The sequence below is a fragment of the Montipora capricornis genome, chromosome 3 (assembly GCF_036669925.1).
Source record: "Montipora capricornis isolate CH-2021 chromosome 3, ASM3666992v2, whole genome shotgun sequence".
NCBI lineage: Eukaryota > Metazoa > Cnidaria > Anthozoa > Scleractinia > Acroporidae > Montipora > Montipora capricornis.
The window spans coordinates 16,171,817-16,184,316 of NC_090885.1; the positions used below are offsets into that span (position 1 = coordinate 16,171,817).

At 38.6% G+C, this 12,500-nt stretch overlaps 2 protein-coding genes across 2 annotated transcripts in view; both read left to right on the forward strand.

Annotated features, from left to right (window-relative positions):
- Positions 1–12,500, forward strand: part of LOC138039894 (neurofilament heavy polypeptide-like) — a 41,891-nt gene that overhangs the window by 404 nt on the left and 28,987 nt on the right. Inside the window, exons 2-4 of the mRNA XM_068885726.1 lie at positions 1,537–3,278; positions 4,210–4,293; positions 5,236–5,367. Of these exons, the coding sequence (XP_068741827.1) occupies positions 1,537–3,278; positions 4,210–4,293; positions 5,236–5,367 (1,958 nt within the window). The remainder of the gene's footprint in view (positions 1–1,536; positions 3,279–4,209; positions 4,294–5,235; positions 5,368–12,500) is intronic.
- The window catches only part of LOC138041720 (uncharacterized), a 4,717-nt gene continuing 3,020 nt past the window's right edge, over positions 10,804–12,500 (forward strand). Inside the window, exon 1 of the mRNA XM_068887452.1 lies at positions 10,804–10,886. Coding sequence (XP_068743553.1) covers positions 10,804–10,886 — 83 coding nt within the window. The remainder of the gene's footprint in view (positions 10,887–12,500) is intronic.

The following is a 12,500-nucleotide window of genomic DNA, read 5'->3' on the forward strand; positions in this document are numbered from 1 at the left end:
AAATTGTCAGTTGAAAACGTGTAACCACATTTCATTTCATTTTAATTTTTTATTTTCATAATATGCCTCTCAACTTCATTTTTAACAAAAGGACATAACCTCTTACTAACGGAATGGTAGTGCCGCAATGAGGAATATAGGCCCGAGGTCCTGGTAGTATGGACTGGGCGCAGAAAGGTCCGTACCAAAACGACCAAGGGTCAATATTCCCCAGTACGGTTCCAAGAAAATGAGGTTAGTAAGTTTTAGTTAAGCAAGTGATGTTAGTAAGCTTCTCTGTTTGGTGAATGTTCATAATCTTCGTCTTCCATTAGCAAACTTTGACCTTTCAGATGTCAAACTAAATTTAAATTCCGCTTCCTATCATAATTATTCTGTTGTGATGAAGAAATTCGCTTTTTCAAAACCTTTTGTGTTTCACTCAACTTGAATTTCCCGGGAGAGAGGAAAAAATATGGAAACACACCGTTTCCATGGTTATGGTCCTGACTGAAACCAGCCAACCAGAGTGCTCCATTTAGCCTGAGAATTGCACGCTTAATGTAATAATTATTTTTCATCTACCATTGTTTTAAAAACTCAAAACCAGATTACATTGTACATGCTTCGACGATAAATGGCATAATAATTTCAATTTTAAACAGATAAATCTTGTACATCCATTTTACCTTCATCATTAATTAACCCATTGACCCCTGGGAGTGAGACTTAACAGATTTTACTGTGTCTCAGGAGCCCGAGGAGTCAATGGGTTAAACATTAGTAGTAGGTACCGTATTCACTCGAATAGACGCCGCGGCGGTTAATATTTCATTTTTCGCGATCCAGCTGCGGCGTTTATTCGTGGGCGGCGTCTTTTCGGGGGCAGCGTTTATTCAAAAATCACTTTATTCAGCAAGGTAATTGCTACATATCGTACTACATGTGGTAACATTTTTACTAGGTAACAGTAACAAACTTTGTGCACGAGTCACTGGAAAGAGAAAGAGAGAAGTCGGCCGTGTAGTATCAGCGAAGTTCTCTGCATTAACAGTAGAATTACGCGTTGCAAAAATTCTTGAAAGAGAACTTAACACAAGAGCAAAAAAGTACAGTCAATTTGAACTAAAAAATGTTCTTAAAGAAAATAAATATCCATTGCTGGTTTAAACTTGAAATAGACTTTTCTTTAATAATTATTATAAATCATTATTTCTTCAAAAAACGCCGCACCGTAGACGTCGGCGGCGTCTGTTCGGGGGCGGCGTCTATTAATAGTTTGTTAGTCAGTTGTTCGAAGGGTGGATACGCCATCCACTGGATAAATCACTATCCACGGGATAACTCAATTGGTTTTGCTAATGTTTAACCGCTGGATAGTGATTTATCCGGTGGGTAGTGTTTTCCACCTTTTGAACAACCGAGGCCAGATTTCTTAATTTAAAACAAAGCATTTTGCATGGTTTTTGTCTTTTCTTTCATTTTTTGTTTAAAAATTAAGGTTTTATTTACCTCAATTTGTTTGTCTCATGCATTTTAACGTGCTTCTCAATTCAGTCGCAGTAAAGAGGAAGAACTGAAAGAATACTTGAGGGAAGCTATGAAATCTTCATCTTACGTGAAAAATGTCAGCAAACAAAATAAAGTTGGCCGTGGAAAGGCTTCCCCTCAAAGTAGCAGGCTTGGTTCTTCGGACGAAATTTCCAAGCCACAGAAAAATAATTTGCAGGGTGCAGGGGCCATTAAGCCAACAGTTACTAATAGTTCAACCAACAGTGGCAAGAATGTTGCCCGCCAGGGTGAATCTCATGAGAGGAAGGCTTGTGCACCAGCAAGTAGACCATTGGAACACAGAGCTCAGCCACATGAAAGAAAGAGGGCAGCTTACGAGACCAGGAATAATGGTGTACCGAAAAAGCCGCAGAGGAAGCGCGCTCCACCACCACCAATCCCACCTAGGCCAGAGCGACTTGCACCAAGGAATCTGTCGCAAGTGGCACCTGTGCCAGGCAATAAGAAGAAGAATTCTGTTGAAATGAAGAACTCACCAGCACAGAGGGGTGAGGAACAGCAACCCAAAGGCAGTGATACCAGTCCTTGTTCAATAAGAAGGAAGGGGAAGAGGAAACCCAAGAACAACTACCCAGATGAACTCAACCCTTTTGCAGAAAGCTCTCCTGTAGAAGAACAATTAAAAAAAGCATCTTCTGAAGATGTGTCAAATGGCGAGGAAACTCCCTTGCCAGACACAGCAAGGGCTGATGTCAAAGAGGACGCTTTGCCACACAAACATAAAAGAAAAACCCGTAGAGGGGGAAGAAAAAACAGGAAGAAGTACCCTAAGGAACTAAACCCTTTTGAGAGAAGTTCAGTGGAGGACCTGTCAAGTTTGTCTCCAGAAGAGGCTGTTGATAAAGAACCTTCTTTGGAAGATGCATCTGTAACTGTTAAAAAAGGAAAGTCTTTGCTTCCCAAGAATAAGGAGACACAGAAAAATGATTACCCAAAAATGTTAAACCCATTTTGCGACAGCGCTAGCTCTGATGATGAAGAAGTTAGCTCTTGCAAGACAACTTATATGGAAAATGCTTGCAGTGCTTCTTCAAAACTGGACAGCAAGGAAAGGGGTTTGTGTCTTGAAGTCTCTTCTGTAGGACCACAGTGTAACAAAGAACAAGAACCCAATATAGCAAAAGGAATTAAACCAAACGGTGTGGACACTTGTAAAAGTGAAAAAACCAGGAAGGAGGAAGATAACATCGAGGATGAAAATGCTGAGTTAAAGGAGGCAAAAAGATCAGATGAAGAAGAAACCAAAGTGCAAGAAAGCAATGCAGAAAATGGAATTGAACCATGTGATACGGACCTCTGTAAATGTGAAGAAACTTGGAAGAAGGAAGATAACATGAAGGATGAAAATGCTGCAGTAAAGGAAGCAAAAACATCAGATGAAGAAGAACCAGATACCAAAGATGTGACTGATTATTCATCACAAATGACACCTGAAGGGGCTGGCCACCTCCTTGGTGCTGAAGCTGTTGATGCCACTGTTAAAGGACGTTTAGTGGTTGATAAACGCCCTGTAAGATCCGAGACAGTTTCTCTTGAACATGAGAAAGTTATGTCTAATCCAGAAGAACAAACTTTGAAGGCTGATGCAAAGCAAACAAGCTTCGACAAAGATTTGTGCTGTGAGGAAAGTGAATTTGTTGTCAATTCTGGTGAAGGTACTTCTGGAGCATCTGCTGAATCCCAAGACATTGAGGGAGAGCAGCAACCCATCTCACATCTTGACAAAGGTGAGAAAGCTATGAACTGCAATGGATTTGGAACTTATGTTGTTGGTTAAGAACATTCCAAAAGATGGGCCAAGTGATCACCTTTAACGGGATTAACAACTTTACGCAATGTAAGCTTGTGAGTGAGTGAAGACTAACCATGTTAGTGAGACTTAATCAGGGCTTCCTTGGAAATGGTACTTTATACACTCTTCTGATTGGCTTTGTTCACTTTTAAAATTGACTAGTATGTGATTCACATAAGAGCAGAATGTTCGTAATAAAAATGGCTTCATTCACACTACGCAGTAAGAAATTAGTTATATCAGCACAATAACCTTATTCCATTCAGACAGTAAAATCTCGTTGACTATCTTTCTCGACAGAAGGAAACTGTCAGTTTGAGATTGGTTCCCTCCAGTCAAGTCTAATGCAGTTGTGAGGTGCTTGACTCATTGATTCCTGGGAGTGAGACTTAACAGATTTTACTCTGTCTAATGCCAGACAACTTTACTTGTCCACTGGGGGCATCCTAGGACGTTTGAGGTGTCAATGGGGGAAGTAATTAAATTAAGCAGCTAAAAACTATGCCCCCTCCACCAACACATTTCCCCCTTTGGGAGTGAGACAGATTTCACTCTGGAGCTCTCTAATGCCAGACGATTTTACTCGTCAACTGGGGGCTTCCTGGGGCATATGAGGTGTCAATGAAAATAGAAAACTTAATCATACTCACAACCTTCAAAATAACAATTGAGCCATTTCATACCGCACCTCTTATTAGAAGGTCAAACACCTTTGCATTTTTTTGTCACATGAGACTCCAGGATTCACCTAATCAAGCAACCCACTGCAAGTTATGTAGAATATGAACCTGAGAAATGATTTTCTAAAGCATCCTGGATCATTAAAAAAAAGTTGACCTGCAGATTTCTTCTTTTCTTGCCCAAAGCTGCCAGTTTGATGAGAAAATTGCCACCAAAGCCTCCTCGACAAAACGTGCGTAGAAAGAGGGCTGCCATCACAAGTAGCAAATGTGAGTTGAACTTGGATATTATCGTTCATAACATCCTAACAACCAAGAGGACCTGTAGCTTTCATTTGAATGTTAATTGACACTGAAGAAATTCATCCACAGACGTACATGTACATGTAAATGTTAAAACAATCAAACATAGTTTCAGGCTTCTGGACTTGAAATTAATGCAACTTAAAAAGTTACGATTCAAGACCTGAAGTTTTGAAATGCCTGTCTCGAGAGTGTCTTCCCCAGGGGAAGAAGGCATGAATGTCAAAAAATTGGGTCTTGAATTGTAACTTTTCAAGCTGGAGTTGCATGAAACTGTGTTGATTGTTCACCAGGTTACTTTGTGAATGGTTATGTGAACTGTAATCTACCTCATGTTAGAACAAGTTCAGTAGCTTTTATTTCAAGGGTGGTAGGAAAGGAAAGGAACTTAAGAAATTAGGAACTTAACTTTAAGTGCCTAGTCGTTCTAGCACTGGAGCGGTAATTGGGGACCCTGTAAACTGCAATTAACAATTAACGCAAATCACGTCAAATATTGTTTTATTGAGGAGAGGGGAAAACCGGAGTACCCAGAGAAAAATCTCTTGGTGCAGAGTAAAGAACCAACAAACTCAACCCGCATATGACGTCGAGTCTGGGAATCGAACCCGGGATACATTGGTGAGAGGAGATTGCTCTTACCACTGCGCCATCCCTGCACCCCACAGACAGTTCAGGAGATGCATTGTAACTCGCCGACTTAACAGTTTAAATCACCATGTATAGCATTATAAACAGCACCACTCTGGAAAATACAGCACAATAGCTTTGCACTTTTCTGAAGTCAGTTTTGATCAAGCTTGGTTACAATATTATATTACTCGCAAAAAGCTACTGTTAGGCGACAGAAGTTGCGATTGATAGTATTTTAAATTTCTCCTGATTTATTGTGGCGCTATTTCTCAACAGTGTTCAAAAGCCGTTTGGAGATCTCAGCTTATGTTGCAGAAGAAAAGTTCACCCTGGATCAAGAAATTGATTCCTTGGGTAATGTCATTTTCACAGTCGAGAAAGAGTTACACGATGCAATGAAATTTGCAGGTCAGTGAAGTGTAGATACATAATATGACATTTATTATTTTTTTCTGATGTATTTTCACTGGCTAAAGAGTTGCTGAGTGCTGTCGTGATCAAGACAAATCCCCGCTTTATTATTTTTCATTTGTTATCGGTTCAGATAATTTTTAAAAAGACATTCGAAAAGTACTGCTCAATCTGGTAATCCTTACCACATTACAATTGCTTTTCCAGAATGCCAGGAGGAATGCATTGGCTTGAAACAAGACTGGCTGAGTTTGAATAAGTACCTGGATCAGCTTAATGCAAGGAAACAAAACCTTGAAATTCTGTAAGTTCTGTTAAAAAAGAATAAAAAACTTGCAAATGATAACTAAAATGACTTACTGGTCAATGGAGGAATAACATTAGTTCTATATCCATACCTCTTTGACAATGATTCCTTCGTAATTTTAGTGAGCTGTCTGATAATCTTGAACAAATTGTTGACATGCTGAAGGCAGAGCTGCGATTGCTGTTTGAGATGGAAGGTGAGTGGAGTGAGTTAATTAAATCTCTTACCTTGCTCCAAAAACTTGGCAGATAAAGCAATTAAGCTGAAGACTGAAGCATCACTAGCCTTGGCTCTACAATTAGTTTACATGATTTGTATTGTTTTGTTTGTTTTTAGACTGGCGTAAATGTGATCGTCAGAAAGCTCAAGAGGCCAATCTTCTCAGCCTTGTGCTCTCCCTTGATACCAAGAGGCGTGTGAACTATTGAACTGATAAGGTTGGTGTCAAACGTATGAAATCATAGACAGATAATCACATAAGAACTCCCCTTGAAGGCACAATTTCAACAAAAAGGACAAACATTAAGTAGCTGATTTTGAAATCCAAACTGGCAGAGGAGGTCAAGCCAGTTTGCTACGTTTAATAATATTATTTTCAAGTTCAGCAGAGGACAATTTGTCAGGCCTAATACTACCTACCTAGCTGACAAGTCTTAAAACAGTCCCAGCACGAAGTCAGAGTTCTTTTGTCAAAACCACTTATCATACTCGGTCTTCAAGAACTAAAAGCACTTCGAGTTTGAAATGTTGTGAAACCTACTTACAGACCTGGTTTTTTCGATACCAAACACTTTTCATCTTGTGTTGACGAAAACAATTTCAATAAAGATCAGAAGCATCATAAAAAGAGAAAATTAAAAAAAATCCTAGGATTATCATAACAAACATTACTGCTACATGTCATCCCAGATTGCGCCTTAAGAGTGCAGTTGTAGTGACCCTTCCATAATTACGGGCCTTTAGATTCTAGGACGAGGTCGAGAACGAGTACGATATTTGACTGCCCGCTTTTAGCGAAAATACTTAGAAAATTTTTAACCCGGACGATTAATCTTACTCTTTGTTAGCAGCATAGGTTCCTCAGTTATTCTTATTGATGGTAACTGAGCCTTTTCCTGATCGAAAAATGCCAAAACGGCTACCTTGTTGCGGTGACTTGTTTTGACAAGACGACATTTTTGCAAAACCTCGCACTAAAATGACGACGGTATCACTTTTTTCCCGCCAAAATGACGCTGGTTTTCGCGCGCTCACTGTTGTTCTATGAGAAAATCTCGTACTCGTTGTCGTTCTCGTTCTAGAATCTAAAGGTCCCTATTATCAGACTCGTATTACAACATCACGTAGGAGTTTTTGGTTCCGAGCACACTTTTTAAGTTTTAAGATTGAACAATTTTCCAAGTCTCCAAGCTTGTACAGAAATTATGTCCTGAACCAATAGGCCACTTTTAAAGATACCATAATACTCTTTGCTTGCCCACCAAAATTGTTTCTAGTTTCTCTCACGACTTAAAAGAGAAAATAAAAACAATTCTTATGCAGAATCTTTGAGAGCAAACAAAGAGTGTTATGGTATTTTTTGAAAGTGGCCTATCAAATTATCTTGACACCATTAATTGCCACATAGTCTAACAGTTTCAATTTATTTTCCTTTATTTCAGGTCCCTTTCAATAGTTCATTGGTTTGTAAATAGTGTAAATATTGTAAATATATTTTTTCATTTGTACATTAATTGTAAATATTTCTCAGTTTACTTACAGAGAGTAAGTTAGAGTAAACTGCTTACTGTCAGAAAGTAACTTTTTTACTCGCACTACAGATCAGAATCTTCACCGTACAAAGCAAATACTGTATGTCAAATCCATTTACTTAGAGTCGCTACAATTATTGTTTCAATGAATGAAGTTACCTAAGAGACAACCTAAGTACACAAACACAATGTAATTTTTTGTTAAACAGAAACCTTTTTTCAGGACCTTTTGTATTTTTCATGTTTAATGATTGATTAAGCGACACAACTGTTCATGTTTTTTTCCTGAGTAAAGCTTTTAATATTCTTTTCTGTGAGATGCAAGAATTAACAAAAACTTAAGTATTTCTTATGCTTGAAGGAGAGTACCAGTCAGATTACAATCTTTATGTCTTTCGTAAATTTATCCAAGAAGCAATAATACGAAATACAGCAATGATGTGCTAATCGATTTTCTGCTTTTACATGAACGTGCTGGCATGTTTTGATACCAGATGCATTCAAATGTGCTCACATTTTACATTTAAAAGTCAGTGAAGTCACTCTTCAATGAGACCCTGGTTTGGTATATTGTCCGGTGACGATATTTTATCTCTGATCCAACATTCTGTTTCTTGTTTTCGTTCAATCAGTAGGAATGATTTTGAATCATGATTCGTAAATGACAGTGATGCAATGACATACAGGCTACAGTTACAGATACAGCACTTTGATTAATTGAATAAGTTTAGCTTTGTTATTGTTTTTAGGACACTTTGAACAGATGTTGACTGAACAATAATGTCTCATCTCTCCTTGCTGTCTTACACTTTGATTTAGACTTCAATGAACTTAATTCATTCGATTATGTTGTGACCACAATCTTTTCAGATTTAATTTTCTGTACATATTCTATACTTGCAAGTCAAATTCTCCATCTTGTTTTACAGCAAATCAAAAGTATTTCTCATTTCAAGTCTTGAAACAAGTAAATCCTGTTCACATTACTTTTTTCCTTAGTAATAAGCAATTATTTTGGTTCAGTTTAGTATCAAACGTTTTACAAGTCTTTTTTGTTTTACTCTTTCCCTCTCTCCATAGTCATCCTTACCTCCCATTTACAACTATCTGCACACTTTCCATTCTAAACTTTTTCGTGTTATGTGTGGCTTGCTTGGGTTGCTTCTGTTGCTCGCTTTTGTTTGTTGTGTTTTGTTGCTTGTTGTTTGTTGTGTGTTTTATGTTGCATTTTCATCCCATTAGGCGCTTTATTTCGCAATTAGGTATTTTGCAATTGTAGAGCTTTTTTGCATTTCTCTGACTGCTTGCTTTCTTAGTTGTGCTGTTGTCGCTACACTTGTGTTCATGTGCGTTTCCTTTGGCTTCTTTCTTTTGCAATTAGGTTATTTTTTTTTTACAATTATCAGCTTTCTTTCTTTTCTTTCTTGTTTTCTATCTCCCTCTCTCCATAGTCATCCTTACCTCCCTTTTACAACTATCTGCCCACTTTCCATTCTAAACTTTTTCGTGTTATGTGTGGCTTGCTTGAGTTGCTTCTGTTGCTCGCTTTTGTTTGTTGTGTTTTGTTGCTTGTTGTTTGTTGTGTGTTTTATGTTGCATTTTCATCCCATTAGGCGCTTTATTTCGCAATTAGGTATTTTGCAATTGTAGAGCTTTTTTGCATTTCTCTGACTGCTTGCTTTCTTAGTCGTGCTGTTGTCCCTACACTTGTGTTCATGTGCGTTTCCTTTGGCTTCTTTTTTTTGCAATTAGGTTCTTTTTTTTTTACAATTATCAGCTTTCTTTTTTTTCTTTCTTGCTTCCTTAATTAATATTAGGTAGTATTTATTTAGGAAGTTTTTCAATTTCTAACGTTTTTCTCTCTTCTCTTCTTTTCTTGTTCATAATCACCTACTTCTTTTCTTAGTCCCACTCGCTTCATTACTCTCTCCAGTCCTCTCTTCTTCGCTTCATTACTCTCTCCAGTCCTCTCTTCTTTTCTTACTGTTTCTCGCTTCCTTATTTTGCCCCCTTTTGCCTTCAGACCACCGACAGTCCAGACCACCAAAAACTAGACACCGAGAAACTCTGATCTTCAGCAATTTCTATTAAACCTCTTTTTTCTTGGCACTTTGCATCTTTCACAATGGTTACATCGAAACAAATTATTTTATTAGCCAATATCAAAAATACCATAGTACTCTCTTTGCCCCTGCAAAATTCTGCATAAGCATTGTTCCCAGTTTCTCTTGGGACTATTGTAAATCCCTAGAGAAAATAAAAACAATGCTTATACAAAATTTTGGAGGGACAAACAAAGAGTATTGTGATATTTTTGATAGTCGCTAATCTGTCTTTACTTGGTTCCGAATATATAACATTTTAGACTGTCATTTATGAATACAAATCAATATCATTCCTAATGATCGGATGAATGCGTAGACAGCTTGTTTGAACACAGACAAAATGACTTCACTGCTCATGTACCAAACTATTCACACATGCATGTGACATCACAATTTTAAATGGATAACAAGGACATCATTGTATCAGATAATCAACTGAGAAAAGGTGCACCCATATTTTCTTTTACGTTTTTTTATCATTTTTTCTGGGCCCGGTTGTTTGAAAGCCGATTAACTTAACCCAGGATTAGCGTAAGCTTTGGTTTCATTTTTTCAACTTTTGAGTAAAAGTTTCTTTTGCTTATTTTTGTATTTCAAGATTAACTTCTTTTAATGTATAATTTTGCCAAATTTCAGTGCCGAACAAATTTTTTGAAGTAGAGAAATAAACTCCTTGGTTAAATTTTAATCCGGGATTAGCGTTAATCGGCTTTTGAACAACCGGCCCTGATCAATATTTATGCTGTATTTTCTATTGTCATTTAAGGTTTTCTGAATTGAAATTATTGCTTTTTGGATTCCTAGCAAATTGTTTTCTTTCTTCGTCATAAATTAAATCTTCGGTATTCAGTTCATACACAGAGTAAAGTTATGAATTTTATTTTTGGAGAAAGTTGTAAATAAAGACAAAACTACAAACATATCAATAATTTGTATCATTGGTAACATTAAAAAAAAAAAACACTCTGTTCTGGTCTCTCTTTGGTTCGCACCGAGCTACTTTCATTTCTTACTCCCTCACTACGTTCGTCCGAAGGAAAAATATTTTCCTTCTCCAGAACGCTGAGCCATAAGGCAGGCAGAGTGAGAGCACTTGCCCGACCGGACGCTTTAATGCCATTACATGCTATACAAGCCAAAGTATTTGGTTACAAGAATATGTAAAGCTATAACTGTATAAAGTAGGAAAAACAAAATAAGTTACATCTCTTCTACGCCAAAGGTAGGGAACAACCTGGTCAATTGTAATCTACTGTCTAAGGAATCCTTGATGTACATATTCTTAGCTGTTTCTGATTTCCAGCGACAGTGGAGCATGAGTAACCTGTCAGAAGAACCTGACTTCGCTAGATTGTCAGCTATAAACGTTGCGCCACCGGATCTAAGGCTATGAGTGCTAAAACTGACCGAATTTACTCCTATAGCCAAAAGTGATTCCTTAACTAATTCTCTACACCTAGTATAGCTGAGCCTCCTAGGGCCTAAAGTATACGAATTGTCCTTCCTATGAGGTTGAAGTGTTCTGAAAATGTAAGCTGATGAATTGAGATCAATGCTAGCTGCGGAAAGATATCGAGACAATAATGAGTGAGGACATGTAGCACCGCCACTCTTGGCAATAAATACTATATTACCTTGCCTAAATTGATCAGTTTTACTACTCTTTACATTACTCTCTTGGTGATCGTCGTGAACTAGAATATCCGAAGCTTGCACATCCAATAGCTCGTTGATCCGAAAGAGACCATAAAATCCCAAGACAAACAGTAAAGCTGTACGCAAATCCCTAAGGTTACTGCCTTCGTGAGCAAAGTGAACACAAATACGATGTATCATGTCGGGGGTAATGGGCTGCTTTTTGTTGACTGGCCTACTGAAAGCTCGTTTGCTGGCCTGAACCAGGCTGTGATTTAGCGCAGTGTCGAGCGGATTACCGTGTGCACCATAAGGAATAAAATCATGGACCCACTTTAACGCACAGAACGCAGACAAAGCCACACGTCAGTCCCCAAGAGGAGGCTTCTATCAAATCCTAAGGAAAAAAAATGTAATAAGAAATATTGTGAGGTGGGGAGGGCGGTAAACAGACCCCTAACCCAGCAAAATACACATTGCCACCCGGCTCAAGTTCGCTGCCATCCGGCTCGAACAAAACTGCCAACCGGCTACAGAAACGTGTAAACTGCCAACCGGCATCAAATACATGAACACTCAGCGATCCGCGATCTGTAATACTGGGTTCACAGTACAAGAAGCCCTCGCCATGAGTCACTCTCAACAAGGTCAGTTTGGAATGCTACTATCAGCGCTCCGAGAAAATTGAACTTTCACAGCAAGGATTAAGCCGTCCCAGGAGGCCGAACCTAAAAGCGAGTTCGCATTACGACCTTGACGCAACGCTAACCGTCCCTCAAAAAATGAATAATCGACAACGAAGTCCCAAAACTTATGAACGAACAAAGGCCAGAAAGGCGCGGACGGCCAGTAAGGTACCACTTAAGTCCCCTTGACATTGCATCGAAACATGGAAATTAGGACTTTAGACAAGAGTACGACTGGTGGCACAACTAAGCAATTTTCGTGTTGCCAGTCTTGGAAAATCGCGTCAGCCCCGGCTGTCCCAGGATTCCAGAATCTAGAAAAATATTTTGAGACCTTCTTGTTGTAGTGGGTGGCAAAGCAATCAACCGTAAATTGCCCCCAAAGCTCGTCCAGTTGCTGAAAGAACCAGGGGGCAAGCTCCCAATCGTCATAATCTACAATCTTGCTGAGGAAATCGGCTTTTTCATTAAGTGATCGTGGAACCCACTGAATGTCTAAATAAATTCCAACCTTCGTTTGCAACCTGGTCTTGATGTCACTTTCGCAAAACTGTTATTTTTGTTTGTTTACAGATCTGAAGAAATTTCCGGTTCCGTCGTGACGCAGAGAACCAAACCTTCTCGATAAAACACTGAACTGAATGGC